This window comes from Colletotrichum karsti (assembly GCF_011947395.1).
Source record: "Colletotrichum karsti strain CkLH20 chromosome Unknown Scaffold17, whole genome shotgun sequence".
Classification (NCBI taxonomy): Eukaryota; Fungi; Ascomycota; class Sordariomycetes; order Glomerellales; family Glomerellaceae; genus Colletotrichum; species Colletotrichum karsti.
This window is the reverse complement of record NW_024065917.1, coordinates 858,223-881,129: the sequence shown is the minus strand read 5'-3', so window position 1 is coordinate 881,129 and position 22,907 is coordinate 858,223. Positions and strand designations below refer to the sequence as shown.

Sequence of the window (22,907 nt, the reverse complement as noted above, 5' to 3'; positions counted from 1 at the left end):
AATATAGAGACAACTATGCTGAGTTCAATCCGGTCAGGAACGCTGTGTTCTGACTCCACGCCTGTAGCACCCTTTCTCCGTTCTCACGACCGAAAACTTGTAAGATTCTCCCTCCACGAAAATGCTGTTGGCTCACAAAACCAGCCTCAGAAATAAAATGGACAAATGACATGACCTTTGACGCGGGGAATCCAGAGCCTGCTTTATACGGCATTGGCGTCAGCCACGACCTTCCCTGTTTGATACCGAGTGGTTGGAATTCGACTCGAACCGGAATCCCCTTCCAGCCTTACGAGTGCGTCTCCTGTCGAACAGATGCATCATCCGGGCCGTCGGCAAATGAGGTGCTCCCAACGCGCCAACCATCGCTGACCTGCGGCTGACCTGCATGCTCGTATCAGACGTCGTGGAACAACTGGACCACAACTCGCGCGGTCGAACAAGCTTATATTCTTGGCATCATGCAACTTGGCATATTTATGTCTCACCGGGTCCCCGCAGGCCAAGGTCTGTTGGCGGCCTCGGCCCGCTGCCTTTTTGTTTGAAATTAATCGACACCGCTTTCTGCGTTTGATCTTTTAGGATCGCATAATGTCACCTGGCGCAATGGAGATGGGTGATATTCATCGCCGACATTCGTTGGAACGGCATCATTCTGACTTCTTCGCGTCTCTTTCCACCATCGGGGTCGATATCACCGAGCTCAAACAGAAGCATGAATCTCGCGAGGAGCTGCTTCCCAGACATGACACAGAATTCACCTTCCAGGACTCAGATCGGTACGCCCAGACGGAGCAGAGCTACAAGCCGAGATGGTGGGACAAAGGGTACCTGCTCCAGGAGCTCTGGACTTCGTCTTGGAACATGTATCTATTCCTCCTCGTTGGAATCTGCTTCGCCATCGGCCACCACGTTTACTATCGGTCTCTCGAGAAGATGATAGTCTACAATGATGAGCAGCTCACCACACTGCGATACGGAACTGCTCTTGCTTTTGCGGCAAAGGCGAGTTTGGTAGCGGCGGTGTTGCTGGCATTCCGGGAGCAGATCTGGTACACGTGCAGCACCAAGTTCTTGAGAGTGACAACCCTCAACGACATGTTTGCGGCCCCGGAAACGCCGCTCTCGCTTCTCAACTTGGAGTTCCTGTGGAAAGCCAAAATACCCGCCGCCTTGGTCTTATACTGCTGGTACGTTAGCAGATTTCGTCCCCACTCGCTCGCATGATGCTGACATCTGTGATCCAAAAGGCTCTCCCCGCTGAGCGTGATCCTCACGACGAGCACCCTCATCGCGGTGCCCAGTCAGGAGGTCCACAACACGACGTGCCCGGGGGTACGCACGTTGAATTTCAGGTTTGAGGACAACACGAACTGGAGAAACGGCGGCAAGATCGCGAGTCTGGATCAGCAGTCTCTGAGCTGGTGGAATGAGACGAGCAAGGACGAGTTCGACCCCAACTTCTTCGACTATTACACGTCCATGAGCGACAACGCCAAGGAGCTCCTACAGGCGAGTACCTACCTGCAGCGTCCAATCTTCGACCAAGACAACACCTTCGAGGTCTGCGAAAGGGGCTGGAACTGCACCGTCGAGATCAGCTTCGTAGGGCCTACGTACAACTGCAGCACAATCAGCCGGGGTGTTGGGGGCGCAGAAGGGCCGGGCTTTCTCCAGCAAGAAAATGGAAAGTCCATGATCCCGTTTAACATGAGCATGCTCGCACCGGTCGGCAATTTCACCTACATCGCGCAGACGATGCATGGGGAGTACGCGTACCCGCAGATGGACGCTGTCTTCAGCGGAGGCATCCCGAAGATGGCACCGCCGTTCCCGGCACATCTTGGGGTCTTCCGGACGGAGCCGATTATCTGGATCGGGTACGCCGAGATGAACAAGAGCTACAACGCGACCGAGTTCCAGAACAGAACCACAGACGTCCGGAACAGCGCGGCGTTCACGCCGGTCGTCATCGCCTGCGAACACTACGAGGCCAACTACACGGCGGAGATCGCCTACCGAGACGGAATGCAGATACCTACTATCAAAAGCAAGAAACTCATCTCCCCAATCATAAATACCACGTACGTACCGGAACTCGAGGCGAACGACGGCACGATGGACAAGACCGTGGCCGTCCCGCAGAGCAACTACATCTTCCCCAGAGACCTCAAAACGTACAGACGGACGGCCGGGTACCACTCCATGGGCCTCTTCCTGCGTCGAAAGCTGAACGGGACGATCCAGGGGGCCGGACTGAAGGAGGATTCGCAGGTGCTGTACACCAGTCTCATAGATCACCGGTTTCACTTCGTCCGACGGAACATAATACCGCTCATCGAGGCTTGGTACGGCAACCTGCTCATGTCCATGTTCGCGAGGCCGCGGTTCCAGGCGGTGGTGTGGGCGGCCAGGACGGACGAGCAGACCGGCACTCGCAAGACGGGGTTCGGCCCCGAGTCCGACTATCTGTACAGCTGCACCCGTTCCCGACCTGCGGTGCGATACCACTATCGTACTCGTATCCTAGTCAGTGTCTACGGCATTCTGATCTTCCTGGCGCTTCTGGGCGTCACGGCTGGTGCTGTCGCTATTCGAAGGAATGGTGGGGTATCTAAAGGTACCGGGTTCTCCAACATTGTCGAGGCAACGAGGGGGCCGACTTTGGACAGGATGGACTGGGGAGAGGGAAAGGAATACGGGCCTGTGAAGATCGGGTATGGGCTCCTCAGGACGCAGGACGGTGATCTGAAGAGGCCTGGCGGGGAGATTCTGGTCAGTGAACCACAGTCGAGGCGTACTAATTCGAGATTTGGCTTTGGGTTCGAAGGAGACGTGGATCAATTGAAGCCGGAGAGACGAACATCGGAAGAAAGAGAAGCAGCAGTTGGGCCGTAGAAAAGGTTTCAATACATGTACCGTGAATTGCCACACCCATCGTTGCGTAAATAATCAGATAAACTCAAGTAAAGACGCGAGGCTGGCCCGTTACCGCGTTTCCCAAGAACTTAGATTCCCAAATCAGAACCAAAACCAGACAGGTGGGAAAGCATGAGACCCAGTTGCGATTCACTGCGACTACCTTGATGTTGCGTCCAGGTCTAGCACATCCCCCAGTTCAGTCCGATGCCTTCTGAGACAACTCAGTGAATCGAAAGAGTCATCACCTACCTCCCCGGGTGGTGAAAGTAGATCACTTACACGGCACCTCCCAGCGTTTTTCAGTCATTTAAAGCGCTTAGACTGGTGCATCTGATCACCCAGATGAGGCCATCCATGGTCCTCATCAAGTCAGCACCCATCTCCGATATCCAGGTACTGCTTTCCCTCGTTTCCTCACTTCGCATATTAGAGGAAGGAAGAACGAGGAACGAGTACCCAGAGCATCCCGTCAATCCAGGAAAACGCACGAATGCACCTCGACTACACACCACTATTAACCACTATTCAGTAATTACAGTATCAGCCAAAATGTCCAACTTAGGCCTCGCCGATCCGTTGAATAGCGTGCCGGCTAGCCCGGAGCTGAACAAGGCATTCAATAAGTTTCTTCAGACTAATAGCATTACTCTGATCTGGAGGGAATCGCATTCGCCTTACCAAGATATTTACGCCGGCATCGAATCGGACCTCCTCAGTGAGGTAAGAAAGATGCCAACGGTCCGCTTGAACTCTACCGCCCCCCTGCTGACGCTCACAAGCAAACCGCCCTCCTCTCGCCAGGGGGAAAAGCACCCGACGCGGCTAAGCGCCAGCAGATGCGCGAAAACCTCGACCAGAGAGCACCCCTCCTGTATTCGTGGTCTGAAGCCTTGACACTCAGCAACGGGAACACAATAAGTATCGCCGGGAATCTCTCTAGCACGTCTTGGTTCCTCTCCTACGCGCCGGGCACACCCATCTTCGTCTACTCGCGGAACTACGCCCGCGAACCCGGCCACGAGGACAATTTTCACTACGGGGGCTACGTCCCCTACCCGCCCGACTACGCCCTCCGCCGCCTCAAGACCCTCACGGTCGACATCCTCGGCCAGATCGTCACCCTGCTCGCCTTCGACGCGTGCAACCCTGCGCCGATGTCAGACCACTACGCCGGCCTCCTCAACCTCGCGACCGAGTCCAACGCGGACCTGGTCCCCTTCGCCAGGGACGTCTGGAGCAACTGGAAGTGCCGGTTCGAGGGCAAGCCCTCGGTGTACTACGTCCACGCGCTGCAGAAGAACGCCAAGGCCAGGGAGTGGGCGTTCACCCTGATGCGGACGCCGGCGGCGGGGAACGAGGAGGAGGGCTTTAGGGCGGCCCTGAGCCTTGTCGCGCGGATCCTCACGAACACCAGAAACGACGAGCGGGTGAACGCCAGGTTGAAGGAACTCGCGCTGGCGTACGTGGCTGAGGAGGGCAAGAGGGCCAAGGAGTGGCTCTTTGAGGAGGGGAGTTCGGATGAGGATGTTCTGGTGTACAAGAAAGGGATTATTGACAAGGTAAGTCTGTTCCCCTTATTCCCCCCTCCCCAGCACCTTCAGTTTCTTCAAGATGTGGCCATGGAAGTCGCAGCCAAAGATGAAGCTCAAGCTCAAGTGAACTTCTGCGTTGCGATGAGGTTGTAAGAGGGATCCACTTCAGCCAGGAACCCAAGCTCCAGTGGGGCATCCCAGAGCACCATCACCGGCCGGAAAAACTAAACACCCCACCACCCAAAATTTCGGGGCCTATCCCCCAAACTCCAATTGCTAACTACCATCTTCACACAGTCGATACACGAACACTACGCCGCCTACCCGGGATTGTGGTATTATTCGACGCCCTTCTTCCTGCCCCCCGGATCGGATCTCCCCCGGTTTTATCTGCGCCTGGTGGACAACACGCCCGAGCAGCCCGAACAGGACGAGCAAGTCCCGAACGAAGCAGCCGACGACGACGACGACGACGACGGCGGTAACGACAACGACGCTTCTCTAGACGTGATCGTTGTCAACACCAGGTCGCCCAAGAAGCCACCCGCGATACCGACACCGAATCCATCGTCATCGCCCCCGCGGTTGCGACATCCACGAACATTGGCCCTCCGCCGCTCCTACCGGAACCGCTGCTAAACCACACCACACCACCACTTCTCCAACAATGTCTCTCCTCGCCTCCCTCAAGGGCCTCCGCCCAACCCTCCTCACAACTCCCCTCCTCACACCCTCAACAACAACAGCAACGACAACAACAACCGCCGTCCGCGCCTTCTCGACGACCCCCTCCAGCCCCGCCCGCAAGGTCATCGCGACGACGCCGGACTACATGAACAAGATCCAGAACATCAAGCAACAGCTCTTCGCGCGCGCCCCGCCGCCCCTGCGCATGGCCCGCAACCGCCACCTCCGCCACTGGACCATCCACCGCGCCTGGCTCCTCCTGCAGCGCCAGCAGCGCGAGGCCCGCGAGAAGGAGCTGTACCGCATGCACCAGAGCATGTGGAACGCGCACGAGGAGCTCCGCAAGACGGCCGGCCCGGGCACCAGGGACGAGGGCTGGCTGTACCGCGTCGCGCAGGAGAAGAAGGGCGTCTACGGGCCCAACGCCGTGCCCATCGAGTACGCGCGCTACCAGACCGAGACGCCCGCCCGGGTCGCGTGGAACCACGACTGGAAGCCGTAAACGGGTCGGATAGAATTGGGGAGCGCTGTAATCGTGGACGATGTGAGATGATGGAGGTTGAAGGAGGCAGATGGGTGTTGTAGACAAGTGTACTACCACCAACACCAACCTCGACACTCTTGGTATCATTCTGCTGTATCATACTGTAGCATGACCGTGTACAATCCAATACCAATACCAAAAAAAACATGTGCAAATTCAAAGCATTGTGGAATTTCTTTTTTGTTCAATTCTTGTTGCGTGAAATGACTGCTATCCTGCCTTTTGAGGGGGGCGGAAAAGGATCCTCCCAAACTCCGACACCCAGGATCTCCCAGCTTCGAACTTTTGTGGTCGTTCTATGCTTTGCTGCCCCCTATTAATACAAACGTGGAGAAATTTGCGACGAGACACCCTTTTTTAAAAAACCGCAGAGGACGTCTCCCACCCCGCGGAATATTCGCGCTGTTTCCGCTATAGTTTCGCAACCAAACCGCTGAGGGAGAAAAGAGTTGAAAAGAGAGCATTAAAGTTTTGACTCGTATGATATATAGATGTGAAAAAGGCGCGGGGGAGGGCCCAGCAAGTCTCCCGGGGAGACATGGTCGTCATCGCTTCGCTGTGTGGCCCGCTGGAACGTCGTGTGTCGTCGTCGTCAATGGCAGCAGGTTTCTTCTCGTAGGCTCGGATCGGCGTGTTTCGCGATTCGCGATTCATCTCATGGCGTCGAAGTTAAGAACGGGATGCCTCTTCCCCGTGAATCGTGTCGACTTTCTGCATGTTCGCCGTGCCCCTGCCCGTACTTGCGTTTTGATGGATGCCAAAATACCGTAAAGGGAGTTTTCGCTCAGAGGATAACGCAGCAACCGCCTCCTTCGCCCTTTTCAAACGTAAGGAGGGCGGCGCGCGTAGCGGCCTCGAAAACGTCGTCGACACCCTCGCCGCTCAGACTCGAGCACTCGAGGTACTTCTTCGCGTTGATCTCCTTGGCGGCCTGGTCGCCCTCCTGTTGGGTGACGAAGCGGAGGGACTTCTTGCGCATTTCCTCGATGGCGACGGGATCCTCGCGCAGATCTTTCTTCAATCCGACGAGGATAATGGGCACTCCGGGGCAGAGTCGAGTCACCTCCTCTATCCACTGTTGAACCAGGTCAGAACGGGGTCTAAATCATCGTGCGCGCCGGGTACACGAACCTTGTGCTTGACGTTGTCGAGTGAGTCAGGAGTGTCGACCGAGAAGCCGATGAGGATGACATGCGCTTTACTGTACGCCAGTGGACGCAGCCTCTCGTAGTCCTCCTGTCCTGCGGTATCCCATAACGCCAACTGAACTGATTTCCCATCTACTCTACAATCGGTGACGTAGTTCTCGAAGACGGTCGGGATCTGTGGATTTCGTTAGACTTTGACGTCGGGTGGCAAGGGCGCATCTGGTACGAACGTAGTGCTGTGGGAGCCTGGTTAGCGAAAATTCGAAGCGAGATGATCACACCACACAGAGACGAGGCTGACTTACGGTAGGAAAATATCCAAGGGTGAAAACGCTAAGCAAACTAGTCTTGCCGCAAGCACCGTCACCAATAATGACGAGTTTCCTACGAGTTGAAGGTCAGCAAAAGGGCACGACTGCAGAGGAAGATCAAATTTGCAGCAGGACGCCTGTGTTCTGTATCGCGGTGCCAGGAATCCGGGGTTTCGGTTGGGGAAGGCGGACGGGAGGGGTGATCGACGGAGACGCGACTCGACGTACCTTCGGATGACGTTCTGGTTTGCTGCTGCTGTCGCCATGGCTGCGTGGGCGAACTGGGCGGAGGGGGAAGGGTCGGCAGGGAAGAATCGACTCGAGGTCAATTGGGAGGGATTGAGCGGATCGCGGGCGGTGATTTATTAATGTCGGACCAGGGAGAGAAATATGACGAAGCGATCGAGAGGCGTCAAGGGACTCGGGTCGAAATCAAGAAAAAATGCCTGGACGGCGCGATAGGCAGGTTGATAGGCGGCGCGGATGGCTGATGGCTGATGGCACCTGGGGATCGGTGGGTTCGTATGCGGTAGGTCGGTCGGTTGGCGGGCAGAGTCGTATCGGGGGTCTGCGGCAGCAGCGGCGGCGGCGGGCTGTGGTGTGGTGGTGGAGGCGATAGGTAGAAGTGCGGGTATGTATGTTTACGCAGCAAAAATGGTAGACAATGCTGCTGCTGCTGCGATTTGAGGTGGGTGTGTGGGATTATTTCTTCTTCGAGGGTGGGATGTGCGAGAGCAGAAAAAAGAAATAGTGACGAGCAGCGACGGCGGATTTGAAGAGAATGGTCAGGTTGGAGAATGGCAAGACGGCCCGGAGATGAAGGCGAAGGCGGAGGAAGGCAGAAGAAGGCGCCCCTTGGATCGTGTTTCTCTCTTTCTTCCTTGGACGGGAGGGTAAGGTGATCAAGCGAGGAGGAGAAGAAGAAGAAGAAGAAGAAGGAGGAGGAATGGGAAGTTGAAGGTAGTGAGCAAGCAGTAAGGAATACGAGCTGAAGAAATTCCTTGGGTAATGGCGCGTTGAAGAAAGAACTGGCAGCGGACGGTCCGTACGGTAAGAAGGAGTACGGATAGTCAACGGGTAAGTAAGTAGTAAATAAGGTAGCTCGACCTGGAACCTGGACCAGGACTTGCAGGACTCGGACTAAAAAAGACTGGTTGGACCTGGGCCTGGGGCGGTGGAGAGGAGAGGAAGGGACTGGAGCTGCGAGTTGGAGCTGGAGCTGGAACTGGAACTCGGAGCAAGTGGGAAGGGGGAGCCGGGAAGTTTGTACCCTTGCACAATGACTATCAATTGGCTTCTTTGGACACGCCTGTTGGTCTGGCTGTGATGTGAGGCATCCGAAGGATCAGGCAGATACAGCAATGGATCTCAGGGTCGAGTAAACAATGTGAGTGGAAGGGACAGGTAGGCAGGAAACGTCTGGTAATAAGCACATGGGACTTGAGAAACGGTCAAAAAAACGTTTGGCAAGGCGAGACAAGGCACTACACCGTACTGGTGCAAGTCGTGAGTGAGGTACAGGCGTAATTCGGCCAAGGCAACTCGAGTGTCCTACCATACCTGTGCTATGTACCTACATATCGTGAGCTGTGTCGAGTTACCCAGACAATTCCAACTTGCATCACCCATCACGACGAATACTCGGATACAACTAAACTTCGCTGCCGGTAGGACTGGATAGGTTGGCAAGGAAGACGCGGTAAGAAAAAACACAGACTTCAGTCCGCTGGAAGTCCAGTCCTCACAGTACGGTGCGCCAAGTGGTGCGTGTCGTGGCACAGCAAAAGGAGACGTGGACAGACTTCAGGACGAATACCTGTCTAGGCAAGGTACTGCTTAGTAGACGTGGACGCAGACGAGGCACGGATGACCCTATTCAGGGGTCCCTTCTCCCACGTTTCCCGAGCATCGTCAACATTCACTTCTCCGTCATCCTCTCAGTCAGTCCAATGTCATCACAACAACATCCAAGTCGCCAGGACCCTAGTACCCAAGACTAACTAACAATCAAGTCCCTAGATAGCCTACCTTCGGGATGGGTTAAGGTACACTGCACAACAGCGATGGTGCAGACGCAGGCGCATGTGGGTTGGAATCATTGGATGCCGCTAAAAGACATGCACGAACCAGTCGGGGATCCGACGCCGATGCACGCACGCTGTGGACCTTGAGAATACCTGGAAAGGTAACAGTCCGGGGGCCAGACTTGCAGACGTAGCCGTCGCGACGGGGCGAAGACGGGGTCCAGAGTCCAAGAGCAAAGAGGCTGAGGGGCGATGGCAACCAATGCCTCCAGATCCGATGCCAATATCTGTCCGATTCGGACGCCGCTGTTACTCTTCCGTGTCCATCGTCATCTTCTCGTTCCCGGGTCGTCATGTTGTAAATAGGACACTTTGGAGAGTCCCAAGCAAATAATCCACCTCCAAGACAAAGGGCCGGCCGGACGTTTTGCCCGCGATGGCTGAACTACCGCTGCTCGCCGCCGCTTCTAAAATAAGCATCTCCCGTCTCTCCAGGCCAAAGGTGAAAGAACACAAATCGACTTGCTCTCCTCGGGACCGATCGCCGAAACCTGCAATTAGCGTCCCGTTTTTTCACCTCTTTGGAATTGCGGTTGTTCATGCCGCTCCGCAGCCACTTGGACGACATTTTGCCGCGCTCATCCTCAAGGGATCACCCCAGATGTCACCTCCAAGCCCTGTCCCTTCTTTTCTTACCTCGACATCGCTCATGCTGCTGCCAACTTAACCTTCTTCTGCGGCCTCGCTTGATGACCACGCAAAAATCGACATCATGTCTTACGTACCTGTGTGTTTGAGAATTCAATTCAGACTTCAGATGCCGTCGCGGTACCGAAAAGCATCGCGATTCTGCGCAATCGACCCTCTCATCGACCGTATTCATCATGTCCCATCCCGGTACCGTGACGCAGAGGCGTCGACGACAGCCTTGAAGTTATTAAGGGCCCTCCGCAGTCCTGCACAATCGGCGAAACTGGAGTGTGGGCAGACCGGCTCAGCAAGCCACAATCTTGCTTCTCCGTAGGGGACTGCAGGGTAAGCAGGCCGAATGGGAATCTCCGAGCCACTCTGTGTCCCTCCCTCTGTGCAGCGGCCATCCACACCATCTGTGCTGTGCCTTCGTCTGTGCAACCGCAACCAACAGCAGTATCCGTCCAGTGGCTATGCTGTGCGGTCCTCCAACACAGCACACTGGGACACTGCTGTGTGCGGCTGCCCGTACCCAGTTACCAAGTCGCCGACGGTCGACGATGCTGACAGTTTCACCTACGCCAGGAACTTTTAGAAGTGGACAGCATTAATGAGGCCAACAGTCTGACAATCGCCGTCAGCTTGAAAATGTGCCCGCCGCAGGGATGGCCGATTGGGGTCAACATTCGGCGTCTTGAGACCTGGCTCTGGCAGCCACGAATTGGATTACCTAAGAATCCATCTGGAATCTATCCCGGGTATTCAAGTAACCCGGCTTCTTGGCTTGTCTCCGGATTCTCAAGTTGTCGTTATCAAAATGACACGTCGAGTCGACTGGAGCTGTTCCGGTTTGTTGAGGACGCTGATGGGATCCGGCGCAACACCTTGGTTTCCGATTGCTTGTGCTGCAAACCTTTCGGCATCCTTCGAGGCACCAGGCCGAATCCTTTGTGAAGTACCCTTTCTCGGGCAAAGGGACCCAGTCGTCAGAATCCCCCTTTCTTCGGTATGCTGTTCAAACTTCATCGCCAACCGCCCGAACACCCTGAGGAGTAGACCCGCCGGCCGTGGTGGAGTCTCTTCACCTCCGGCCGAGGCTGTCGTTTTCATACCCAGACGTCAGCAACCCGATGTGTGTTTCCTTTTCATGGGCCTCCAACTGGACTGTCATTCTGAGATATTTCGAGACAACTGCTGATGCCTTGTCTGGCCCTGGAATCAGTGTCGTCAGTTTCCTGGACGAGACGTATACATAAGGTACTGTTCCTGATCTGATGCTGCCCAAGGCCCGACCGAAGCTGCAGTTTTGCTTGCAAAATTAGGATGCGCTCCCGTCCGGGATCTGCTGGTCACACTTGTCCGATATGTGCACAGCGCCGAGCAGGACCGACCAAGCGACATCCACATCGTCTGACCTTGTTTCCACAGTTGCTCGCTCTTTTGGCGTTGCAGTTTGCTCTCGGTCGGTTCCATTCGTCCGTCTTGACGTGAGAAACTCCCGGCTTGCGGGACCCGCCAGAGGCGCTTTTTGGGCAAAAGACGAACGGGTGAGAAAACGTCACGACGGCGCCTGACAAACGCTAGCCGGCCGTGACATGGCTCAGGCCAGGGTCGATTTGTTGATCAGTGGGGCTTGTTGGGAGAGCTGAAAAGGTACTTGAGCTGTGCTGTGCTGTGCTGCTACGCTGCCACCTGCCAATGTGCTCGAGAAATGCAGGGCGGCCGGCGCGGAGCCTCGATTGGCCCGCCCGATGACGGTCGGTGGCCGCGCGGTTCCGGTCTTGGAGGCGGAATTGCGGATGCGTGCGGGACGGGTGGGAGTGTGATTCGAACCTCCGTTCAAGATTGCTGTTGACGCCGGCTGGCTCGGAAGGCAAGCAAACGATTGGAGACCTGGATACGTCGGAAGGGCATTCGTTGATGCCATCCAGCAGCGGCGGATGCTGACACAAGCTTTGGAGAAAGCTCAGCTGGCGTATATTGCTCGATGTTCCAAACACCAACGCCCTTTGATTGGGAAGCGCAGCTTGTTACGCAGGTGCTTTGCCAGCCTGTCACACCGAACTGCGACAAGTATTGTCAAACGCCAGGCTACCCGAGAGGGAGTACCGGGAAGACTGAACTGCGTTCACATGCTGAAACAAACACCGGCAAATTGTGCCAGACTAAAATTCGTCGCATGTTTGTCAGCTTGGCCGTTCTCAGCAAGCAAGAGGAGGCAGTCGTGATGGTCGGAAGAAACTCCGACAATATCTCTCAAGAACCGCAGGGAGACGACAGTGTTGAGTGCTGCTGGTATGTTGCAAGCTTGTCAGAGAAGCAGCAGAGATGGGATGACACAAATGTCCACGGGTGTTGTTTATTTGGCATGTTCCTGAACCAGGCACGACCGGGACAACGGGAATTGTTTGGAGAGAACGGGACGACCTGGTCCGGCCCTTGAGGTAATTAGGTAGGTGCCTCCCAAGGTGCCTGCCCGATCTATGAAATAACTTTCCGGGTTCTCACTTTCCCATCTGCACGGACCAGGTGGTTGATTATGTCATCTGTCTTTCCCCGTCCTTACATAAGGTATTGATGCCTGATAGCCCCCACCTGAACACTCAGGCAATCAGAAAAACCCAGAGGCACGGGCCATGGAAATCAGGTCGGGTCAGCAGCGGATGGGTCCCTGGGCAAGCACGGCAAGGGCCCTCACAGCACCACAGCACCACAGCACCTGCCACCAGGCACAGCAATTCCAGTGCCTGACGTTAGCTAAAAAGAAGGTCCCCTGGAGGCGCCCGGGAGACAGTCACGTGGTGCACCCCGAAGCCTGCAATCTCGGATTCTGATTGACGGATCGTGTCGGATGAGGTAAGAAGGGTCACTGTACCTTCTGTTTCCCAATTGCCCCGGTCGCATCATGTACTTCCCCCGCAAAATCACACCGGGAAGTGACTTGCACATTGCGCGCATCAGGTCTTCTCCCTCTCGGATGCACCTACTGCACCTAAACACTGAGAACTAAGGCTACCTATGACCTTTGCCATGGACCTTAGCTGAAGGTCAGCGGCCGACAAGCGAACCCCCCGTCTTCAATATCGACAACGAAGCATCAAGATTGCAATTGCAGCCTTGAATAACTCCGCTGTCAACCAGACCTGCAGCCCGCGATTGCGACTCGCGTGTCTTGCGTTGGAAGCACCCGTCCTGGCTATCTGTCTGGCGAGTGGCAGAAACCCCCCCCTCCAGCCCCATCTCGAATAATATTCGCCTCCACCTGTGAGTCCTTGTCCTGCCTGCCTCATCACCACCCTCAGCCCGCTCAGCGCGCTGCATCCCGCCAACCTTTTTCGCGAGCGCACACACAAACGCCCACCGACACCTCACCACCACCAACCAACAAAGAGGGGACATCGCATCTTTTTGCTCATCCATTCTGCTCGCAGGAAGACGTCATCTCAATCCTCCCGCGAGTCCCACCGACCCCCGATACCGACCTCTCCCTCATCTCACCCCTCGCAACGCCTCCCTCTATGACATCGACGCCTGTTGCTTCGTAGCACACCTTCGACATGCCGGCAAACCACCGCCAACCGCCATCGCCGGCGCCTCCGTCTCCCAATACCAAGGCCACTGCGAGGTACACCAACAAAGATGGCTCCAAGATCATCACTGTCCCCAAAGGGCCCCCCTCCACCGAGCCCTCGTTGCCCTCCACTCCGACCTCCTCTGCGAAGGCTCCCACCCTGCAAACGCTCGCCACCAACGGCGCCGATGCACCCGCGCCAGTCGTCAATCGCAAGAAACAGAAGCGTCGCGAAAAGGCCGCCGCGAGAGCTGCCGCTGAGCAAGCTGCCGTCCCCATCAAAACCCCGAATGGACGCCCCAGTCCCGCACCTAGCGCCCCGGCGCCCAAACCCCAAGCTGCCCAAGATGACGCCGACCAGGATTTCAGCGATGACGAAGCCGACGATGCCCCTTCCCCGGATCACCATCTCTTCGAGGACCACTTCGCCTCCAGCAAGTCCAAAAAGTCCAAGAAGAAAAAGAAGAAGAACGGAAAGAACCCCCAGCTGGGCAACTCCCAATACGACAATGTGCCGCACCCCCACTCGCCGTCAACCCCTCGCGGACCCGGGATTTCCAAGGACAAGATCTGGAACACCAGTTCGCAGGAGGAGCGGGAACGGATCAAGGAGTTTTGGCTGGGGCTCGGCGAGGATGAGCGCAAGTCGTTGGTCAAGGTCGAGAAAGATGCCGTCCTCAAAAAGATGAAGGAGCAGCAGAAGCACACGTGCAGCTGCACGGTCTGTGGCCGAAAGCGCACCGCCATCGAGGAGGAGTTGGAGGGGCTCTACGACGCCTATTACGAGGAACTAGAGAACTTCGCTCACCAAGGGGAGGGCCCGCCGCTGCTCGGCCGGGCAGGCATCAGTCTGCCCTTGCGTCCGCCGCGAACGCTGGGAAAAGTCTACGTAGAGCAACAACCGCCTTCACACGGTCGAATAGTCGAACACGTCGGCGACGACGAGGACGAGGACGACCTCGGAGAAGAGGAAGACGTGTACAGCGATCAGGACGAGGATCTCGAGGATGACGAGTACGACAGCGAAGAGGACCCGTCAGAAGATGCTCACGACCTTCACCCTCACGATCACCCCCACGATCGAGACATGGCGGATTTCTTGACGTTTGGGAACAGCCTGCAAGTCAAGGGTATGAAGCTTCTGGACTCTCTACTCTGCAGATATGGTAACATGGACTTAGGCGGCATACTCACCGTTGCGGATGACCTCCTCAAGAACGACGGCAAACGCTTCATTGAGATGATGGAGCAACTCGCCGAGCGTCGCATGGCCCGAGAAGAGGACGCCAAGGAGCAACATTTTTCTCGCTATGGCCACCCTCCCAACGGCTCTTATTCGAATCATGGCCATTCTCCTCCCGAAGACGAATATGACGACGAAGACGAGGAGGAGGATGAGGACTATGACGACAGCCAAGATGATGATTATGAGGACGAAGAAGTGAGCTCCTCTCAATACACATATGACCATAAACACTCGAGTACTGAGCACATTTGTTGTCATCATCAGGACACGATGACCGAGGAGCAGCGCATGGAAGAGGGCCGCCGCATGTTCCAGATCTTCGCCGCTCGCATGTTCGAGCAGAGGGTCCTCACGGCGTACCGCGACATGGTCTCCAGACAGCGCCAAGCAAAACTCATCGAAGAGCTCGAGGAGGAGAACCGGCAAGACGCCCAGCGCAAGGCCAAGAAGGCCAAAGAGAATCAGAAGCGCAAAGACAAGGCCGCATTAAAGAAGAAGGAGCAGGCCGAGGAGAAGGCGCGCAAGGAGGCCGAGAAAGCCGCGGAGGAGGCTGCCCGACTCGAAGAGCAGAAGCGGAAAGCGGAAGAACAAAGGCTCAGGACCGAGGAGAAGCGTCGGAAGAAGGAGGAGCAGAAGCGAGCCGAAGAGGAGGAGCGCCTACGAAGAGAGGCCGAGCGGCAACGGCGCGCTCAAGAGCAAGAGAAGAAGCGCCTCGAGCAGGAGCGCAAAGCGCGCGAGCTCAAGGAGAAGCAGAAAGCCAAGGAAGCACGCGAGAAAGAGACGCGGGAGCAGAAGGAAAGGGAAGCCCGGGAACGGAAGGAAAAGCAGGAGCAAGCCAAACGAGACAAGGATGCGAAGGCCAAGGCCGAACGAGAAGCCAAGGCTGATAGGGAGAACAAGGAACGACTCAAGCAAGATGAGAAGGCCCAGAAAGCTGCGGCTGTTGCTGCTGCCGCGGCCGCCCCGATCCCGATCCCGAATCCTGGCCGGCGACCTTCGCAACACCCCGCTCCAATCCCAACGCCGCATTCGAACCCGGCGTCCTACGCATCTCCGAAGATATCGGTCGCGACGCCAGCTCTGCCAAAGGCTCCTACGCCTATACGCCCGAAGAATGCGAATCAGCCCCTGGATGCGAGCGTGCCTGGGTCGCACGCCTCCAGTTCTACCAGTCAGAATCCATCACCACACCCTGCGACACCGGGCCACACAAGTCCTGCGCCATTCGGGTCGAGAAAAGAGAGTGTGGCGACCACAGCTTCGCTACCGCACCCCCAATCCGTATCACCGTCAACAATCAAGGGTCCTCTCGGGTCGCAACCGTCCCCGTTCGGTATGCCCATGGGCATGCCGCCACCCGGCTTCGGAGGCCCGCCTCCGGGGCTAGGAAATCGCATGCACGACCAAATGTTTGGTCTGCCTGGCGGTATGCCCGGTTTCAGGCCTCCGCCGGGCATGATGCCTGGCCCTCCCGGCCTTAACGGACCGGTTGGACGCGGTTTCATGCCGCAACCGCCGCCTGGGTTCGGACAGCCCATGGTCGATCCTCTGCAAGGCATGGGATCTGGCCCGGTATCACATTCTCGCCAGGCCTCCGGCAGCTTCGACCCAGCTTCATCGCCAGCCCCGTCGCAACCCATCGGAAGGCCAACGCCCATTGGACGACCCGGCAGCGTGGGGCATGGACAGCTGAACGACCAGACGGACGAGTTCGCGAACCAGCACCTGGGCAGCAGTGCGTTGTTGGATGACGCAGAAGACCTGAACCCCATCTCCGCAGCCTTCAACGCCGCCAGACAACGCAACCAACCCCCTCGGCCGGCTTTCCCCAGTACCCCGTTCGGTATGGACAACGGGTTCCATAACATGAACAATGTCTGGGGCTCGTCGCCGATGGCGTTCGCTCCGGTTCCTCCCCCTGGATTCGCAAACCCAACTTGGGGTGGTCCCATGATGCCGATGCCGTCGCTCAACCAGATCCGCAGCGCCGGTAACCCTAGGTCGGTTACGGTCCGTATGAGACTATGCCGCGCCTGCAAGGAACTACAAGCACTGAACGAGGACCCGGAGTCCTTTATCGATCTATCGGCCGTCAAAGCCAAGGTGGACCACCTCAGCCCCTCAGAAGCGATTCCGGAAGACGGTCTGATGGAGCTCGCCGAGACCGAAGGCAACGCCCACAACGGTGGCGGCACGTTTGAGGTCCGCCGAGACGCGAACGGCCCAGGCAGACACACCGTTCGGTGGGTGCCCGAGCCCAACGACATGTCCCATCTGCACCACAGGGCGGTCGGCGCGCCGGGCGAAATCGGAAGCCCCATCATCAACAGTGGATCTCTAGCGTTTGCTACATCTAGGGGACACTAGGACCGTTCATCTAGCATGGAGCACGCGTCCGAGGCTGCCGCGAGCAGCTCCCACAGGCCGATGTTCAACGCCATGCGGTCAGTTCAGTCCCGGTCGAGCCACTCTCAGCTCACGGGTTCGGGTACACGGGATACAGAGGAGGAGGAGTGCGAGGAGGATACGGTGACAGGGCGCGAGGGTCATTAGAGTAAAACATCTTGCTCTTCTCCCGTTGCCTGCCGTCTTGATTAGGAGGGACTTGCTGGGCATCATTCCGGGCCTTGGGGTTTTGGAAGGGGGGCAGTCGTCCGTCAGCATTCCCATACGCGGATTCTTCCCGCTGGCTGGATAATGGAACTACCCGAATTCTTTCTGCGCAATGCAAATATCCCATCATGTGAGCCGATGTGAGAATGGCAACTAAAAAGACAAAAGAAACAATTCATGATCTAACCTTCCCCTCTGAATAAGAAACAGACCTCCAGGTCCCAGCACCAAACTAAACCACAACCCTGATGATGAATGGACTAAACAGAGCAACCCATGGAGCATCCAACCCAGCTCACAAACAGGCCACACAGAACAGAGCAGCCAAAAAGGCCACGGACAGACTATCTCGGGACCACTTCACCAAAAAAAAAAAAAAAAAAAAAATCGAGCCCGCACCCATAGACTACTTAAGCCCCTATCCGCGCCTCCTCTGCCACAACAAACAGAACCTTCTCCACCACGGGACGAAGCCTGGCACCCCAGTCGCCCGGCTAGCTCAATCGGTAGAGCGTGAGACTCTTAATCTCAAGGTTGTGGGTTCGACCCCCACGTCGGGCTCAATTCCCGTCCGCGATTGGCAATCAGCTTTCCATTCTGGAAAGGGTTCAATTTTTTGATGTTTTTTTGCGATTCTATGCGTCCATCTTGTCGAATAGTTGGCTGACTGTTGTGTTTGCTGAGACTTGTTTTGTACGCAAGTTATAACCGTTTCAACAGTTATAGGTGACTGGTCCGTTTTATGTGTTTTGATTGAGGTGGTGGCTATCCGTAGAGGGGAGGTGTTTCTTAATGATTCCTGTCTTCTTCTGTGACGCTATCGCCACGGAGACCAGAACCAAACATACGCTATTGGAGAGCAGCACGACATCACAACAGTCAAGATTCAACATCATCACAAAAACGCATACTTCAGGATAATTTTTGATTCTGATGTAACACGGTAAGTTTTATTTTCCCAACTCCCCCTTCATCATCCGCCGTCTATGCAATGTTTGAAACCCCGGATCCGCATCCGTCGGGGGGTACCAACCCATCGGGTATCGTAAGGTCTACTGTAGTTGTGTCTATGGTGTATAAAAAAGAGGCGCCATGCCGTGGTTGTGTGTGATGTGACAAAGAAGATATAAATAAAACCAAGCAAAGAAGAACAAACAGGTCTATGGTCTGGCGCCGGCCATCAGTCATGAGACATTAGATGATACATCGTCATATGTGAAAAAGGAAGGTAGGGGAAAAAAGGGTCCAGGAGGACAAAGAAGAGAAAGCAAGATGGAGGACACAGCCTCAAATCCAGGTCGGGAGGGAAGCGCCCTTGTCCTCGACGCCGCGCCTCTTGAGCCTCAGGTTCTCGAGGCTCCTCCGTCCCCAGCTGAACGGGCGCTTCTGCTTCGGCACGCTCAGCAGGGGCCCGATGCTCTCGCAGTCGGTCCTGGGGCTGAGGTCGCCCATGCTCTGGCTCCAGGGCGCGATGGGGTTGCCGCAGGAGGGGTACATGGCCGGGTCGAAGCAGAGATGCTCGTCTTCCGGGGGGCCGAGGACGACGTTGGTAGACCAATCGTCGCGCTCGGGGAGCACGATGGGAGTGCCCGGGTGGGGGTATTCCAGAGAGTCCGGCTCGTCGGGGACGCTGCGCGGCGGCGGGTGCGAGACGGTGGCCAGCTTGACGGGGAAGAGATTGCGTCTCAGGGAGAAGATGTTCTGGTGGGGGGCGGGTTGTTGAGGGACGACGACCTTCATCTCGGCGTGGCCCTTTGCGAAGAAGGCGCAGGTGGAGCGGAGAGGGCGGGTGGCGGCGCCGGGGAACTCGGGAGCGGGGTGCTCTGGTGAGGAAAAGGACGTCTGGCCGAGTGTCCACGCAGCATGAAGGATTTTAGGGACGTCCGGAAGATGCCGGCACTCGAGCAGCTTCTTGAGGTCCCCTGAGGAGCGGGGTTGCCAGCGAAGCTGGTTCCGGGCGGCCTTGTCCCAGAGAGAATGCTTCCACTCGTCCTTCAGAGATCTCTGGCGGAGAAGGTTCTGGACTTGGTGGTAGTAAGTCCACTCCGACGACACGCTGCTGCGCTTGTCAAAGTGACCTGCCAGGTGATCAAAGCACGTCTCGGCGGCGATGGCAGCGTCGGTGTCAGACGCGGCTTCGAAGACCTCCTTGCAGCCGACGAAGCCACAGGCAAAAACGACCTGTGGGCAGAGTTCAACCTTATTGAGGTCTGCGGGCGGGCACGCGTCTCCGTGCTCGATCTTGAAGTGCGTGATGTAGGCCTTCTCGAAGTCGAAAACCATCTTACAGCACGAGTCCGGACAGACCCAGAGAGAGTTTGTGTTGTGAAAGTTCTGGAGGTGCTTCTTGAAGTCTGACTTGCGCCCGAAGCCTACGTGAACGTCGTACGCAGCGCACATGGGGCACTCGATGGCCTTGGAGACCGGGGATTTCATCATCATCATAGTGTTGCGTGGAGAGATCTGGTCCTGGAACTCTGAACCCGAGAGAGAGTTTGTGTCTGAAAGGAGTAATGCTGGTTCGGCGTCCCATGAAGGCATAAAGAAGGAGCCCGACATTGAGGCGTCCTCGCAGATGGAGACGGAGGAGTTAGACCAAGGGCCAGAAGACAGAGAGGGAGCGTCGCTTCCAAAGCTTGTTATTGAGAGACCCGAGTTGCGGTTCGGTACGCTGAGATATGGCTCAGGAGATGTGATGTTGCGGAGAGTATATGTGACGTTGTTGGAGCCGTAGCGGCCGGCGAGATCGCGGAGTGTTTTGATGTCTTCAGGTGACATTCCTTGCGGCTGGTTTGAGAACATGTTTGCCGTGAACTTCTCGTTCGTTTCAGCCTATGATAGCATGAGTGTGTTGACGATGTTGTTTGATCGCGGCCGTTTGGAGAGTGAACGCTGATATCGAAACGAAAGCTTCGTTTGGAAGGAAGACTGTTGTTATGTAGTAATGAAGGGATACCCCGAGCAGATGTCGTTCATGTAAATGGGAGGTTAAACAAACGTAACAAGCCAGACCCAGGCGTGTGGGCGAGCGGTGGCCCAACATTTAGTACCCTTGCCAAGAAACAACGTCAAAGGGTGCATGTCGCATAAGGCGCCCACGCGCCACAGGCGTTGGCGTGTGGCGAACTTGGGGTTCAGCGAGATATTCTGGGTGGTCGCGTTGTGTTGTGACGCCTTCTTTCGCATTAGCGCGGGCGCAGGGCTCAGGACGGAGGGCGCTTCTGCCTTCTCGAAGCCCGATGGAAGGTCTGGGGTTTGGTTCCTTCGAACGAGCGCTCTCGGGCCCCACGATGCCGCGGGAGATTCGTTGGTGCGGGCGATATATTGAGTCGTATCGTGGATTACCCATGAGCAGACCTCATCTCCGCCGAGACGAATCAACATCGTGAACGGCCGCCCGCCTGCCTGGATGCTTGCTTCTTGCGAAGTACCGGGAACCGGCCAGATGTGTGCTTTCAAGACCAGTCGTACAAAAGTTCATCTCCAGCAGCGCGCGCCACGGGTCCAACCGGGGTCAGCGGCGTGAGAATGGGACATTTCTGATCCAATCTCATCAGGGCGGACGAACCAGATCCCGTAGAGCTGAACACATTTCCCTCCCTCTCGTCATGCCCGGATGACAGCCTGACGGGGGCTGTGCTCGCAGCTGGAGTGAAAAGAAAGGAGCCAAGACGCTCTAGCGGGCTTCTAGAAGGACGCTAGAACAAAGGATGCATGACAGGGGTGGAGGTCGAATGACGACGTATGGGTGGTGCTGCTGGCGTAAGGCAAGGACGTGGAAGGATCTTTTGGTCGTGAACCGTGGTCGCGTCCGTTTGTGGATGCGGTCGAGGGCAGAGGGTAGGCAGGTAGTGGTTGTCGTGTGAGTGATTCTTCGAGTCTCGCGCTGGCCGGGGCCGAGTCAAGATGGACTGGTCGAGTCTCGCACGCGGGGTAGGAGGAGAGGGAGCGGATGGTTGGTTGGTGTTCCGCGTCCAGTCGTCTCTTTGGTGTTCGTGTGTCTCAACGCCCTTTGTTCGCCCTCGAGCCAACCACCCATATGCGGCTCTCGTCTTTCTTTGTCCCCTCGACGAGAAGGTAGACGTGGCCGTCGACGAATAACGAGTAGGCGATTAGCTCGCGGGGTTCAGGTCACGCGACGCGAAGGAAAACCACCGTGCCGGGTGCCGGTTGTTTGAGGGGACGACGACTAAGGTAAGGCCGTTGAAAGAAGAGGTTATTCCTGCATCGACGTTTTGGTCGCCACCTCGTCAGCGGTGGTTGAAGTATCGCGAGAGAGTGGATTACTGTTGTCCACGTTTTTGCGGTCGCGGGACGTCGTTGAAGTCAGAGGCTGGCGGGCTGAAAAAGTTGAAAGTGAAGTCGATTACCCCTCTCGGAGATGAGCACATGATATCGAGCCTGACTGATGGCCTTCCTCTGATTCATGATTCATGCTTCTTTCCGTGCGGCGGGCGAAAGTGGAAAAACACGGGCCACTGCCCGACCCTGGGGCCGGAAGACGGAAGGAGGATTAGCTAAAGCCCGGGGCCGACTTCCAATCGAATCGACCTGAATTCTCGCGAAACACCTGCCTTTCCAAGGTTAATCAAACAATACCCGTCAACGGCACTTTCCCTGCGCTACAGTAGTTCATTAGCCTCATCGAAGGGCGTCGAACTGCTCTCGAGCCATCAGTCTGCCCGCAACATCTCAATCACTGACATCTCCAGCTCCCCCTCTCAAAAGCCCTCAACATCCCCGCAGATCCAGACCCGGTCCCGGTCCCGGTCCCACGGCGTTTCCCGATATCCCGCATTCTGAGGTAACTCCGCTCTCCCGTCCGCCCTACGGCAGGAGCTCCACCTCCAGATACCGTCCCCTCGCCAATCATCTACGTGTCTGTCCACTACCCTTGAAGTTTCGTCCATGTCTGCATCTCAATGTATTTTGCAAGTCCGGCATCACCGAACCCTTCATGGACATAAAAGGAAAAGAAGTAGAACAAGAGGAAGAAACCTTCTCAAAGGCACGGAGCATTCTCGTCTCAAGGCCAACACGAACGGGTACAGCCGAACGGCGATCTCTCCCAAGTCATGCATCGACGCAGCAACCCATGCATCCCTTCTCCTCATCCAGTCCCCTCCTCAATGATAAGCACCACCGACGGACTGGCCGTGGGCTGAACAGCGGGATCCCCTTACCGTTGGACAAGCTGAAACGGGCCTATGCCTAGTACGCGGGATGGGCGACACACATTAAATAGAATTTCCCCCATCCCTCACATCAGACCGATCTCTAGTTTCTTCTGTTGCATTGTCCAGGGCGAATTGGCTTTTTGAGACCTCGCCATCCGATGGGAAAACGGCTGAATTCGACCCCTAATCCATCTGCTCGGGTAAAATTCGTCTGCCCGCCCTGTCTCATCCACTCTTCCGGCGTCTGGGGTGGCCGGGGCTGCCATGTGGTTTGCAGACAGATCCCCTGCCGTCTACTGGCCCCAGGCACCTGCTGCCAGTCATACCAGACCCTCTGCATGACTCAACCGACCTTCCTGACAAACTGTCGACAGTTATTCGCATCTGTCCTTGATTCCTCCTGAATCGTCGTGGTGGGATGGGATGCTCGACGCGCGGCGTA

The 22,907-nt window shown here is 56.4% G+C and overlaps 6 protein-coding genes across 6 annotated transcripts; 4 read left to right on the top strand and 2 right to left on the bottom strand.

Moving 5' to 3' along the window:
• Nucleotides 1-639: 639 nt before the first annotated feature.
• CkaCkLH20_06063 (uncharacterized protein) lies at nucleotides 640-2,898 on the top strand (the record flags this gene model as incomplete). The annotated part of the gene is made up of 2 exons (XM_038888780.1): nucleotides 640-1,190; nucleotides 1,251-2,898. 2 exons carry the CDS (start codon nucleotides 640-642, stop codon nucleotides 2,896-2,898), a joined length of 2,199 nt encoding a protein of 732 aa, XP_038746116.1.
• Nucleotides 2,899-3,471: 573 nt separating this feature from the next.
• Nucleotides 3,472-5,093, top strand: CkaCkLH20_06062 (uncharacterized protein; the record flags this gene model as incomplete). Its single annotated transcript, XM_038888779.1, has 3 exons — nucleotides 3,472-3,642; nucleotides 3,702-4,481; nucleotides 4,752-5,093. The coding sequence occupies 3 exons, from the start codon at nucleotides 3,472-3,474 to the stop codon at nucleotides 5,091-5,093; spliced, it is 1,293 nt and encodes a 430-aa protein (XP_038746115.1).
• A 28-nt stretch (nucleotides 5,094-5,121) lies between these two features.
• Nucleotides 5,122-5,643, top strand: CkaCkLH20_06061 (ring finger domain protein; the record flags this gene model as incomplete). The annotated part of the gene is made up of 1 exon (XM_038888778.1): nucleotides 5,122-5,643. The coding sequence occupies one exon, from the start codon at nucleotides 5,122-5,124 to the stop codon at nucleotides 5,641-5,643; it is 522 nt and encodes a 173-aa protein (XP_038746114.1).
• An 826-nt stretch (nucleotides 5,644-6,469) lies between these two features.
• On the bottom strand, nucleotides 6,470-7,473 carry CkaCkLH20_06060 (GTP-binding protein rho2; the record flags this gene model as incomplete). The annotated part of the gene is made up of 4 exons (XM_038888777.1): nucleotides 6,470-6,760; nucleotides 6,817-7,008; nucleotides 7,139-7,217; nucleotides 7,373-7,473. The coding sequence occupies 4 exons, from the start codon at nucleotides 7,471-7,473 to the stop codon at nucleotides 6,470-6,472; spliced, it is 663 nt and encodes a 220-aa protein (XP_038746113.1).
• Nucleotides 7,474-13,415: 5,942 nt separating this feature from the next.
• CkaCkLH20_06059 (putative stress response protein NST1) lies at nucleotides 13,416-17,042 on the top strand (the record flags this gene model as incomplete). Its single annotated transcript, XM_038888776.1, has 1 exon — nucleotides 13,416-17,042. One exon carries the CDS (start codon nucleotides 13,416-13,418, stop codon nucleotides 17,040-17,042), a length of 3,627 nt encoding a protein of 1,208 aa, XP_038746112.1.
• A 1,533-nt stretch (nucleotides 17,043-18,575) lies between these two features.
• On the bottom strand, nucleotides 18,576-20,090 carry CkaCkLH20_06058 (uncharacterized protein; the record flags this gene model as incomplete). Its single annotated transcript, XM_038888775.1, has 1 exon — nucleotides 18,576-20,090. The coding sequence occupies one exon, from the start codon at nucleotides 20,088-20,090 to the stop codon at nucleotides 18,576-18,578; it is 1,515 nt and encodes a 504-aa protein (XP_038746111.1).
• Nucleotides 20,091-22,907: the final 2,817 nt, after the last annotated feature.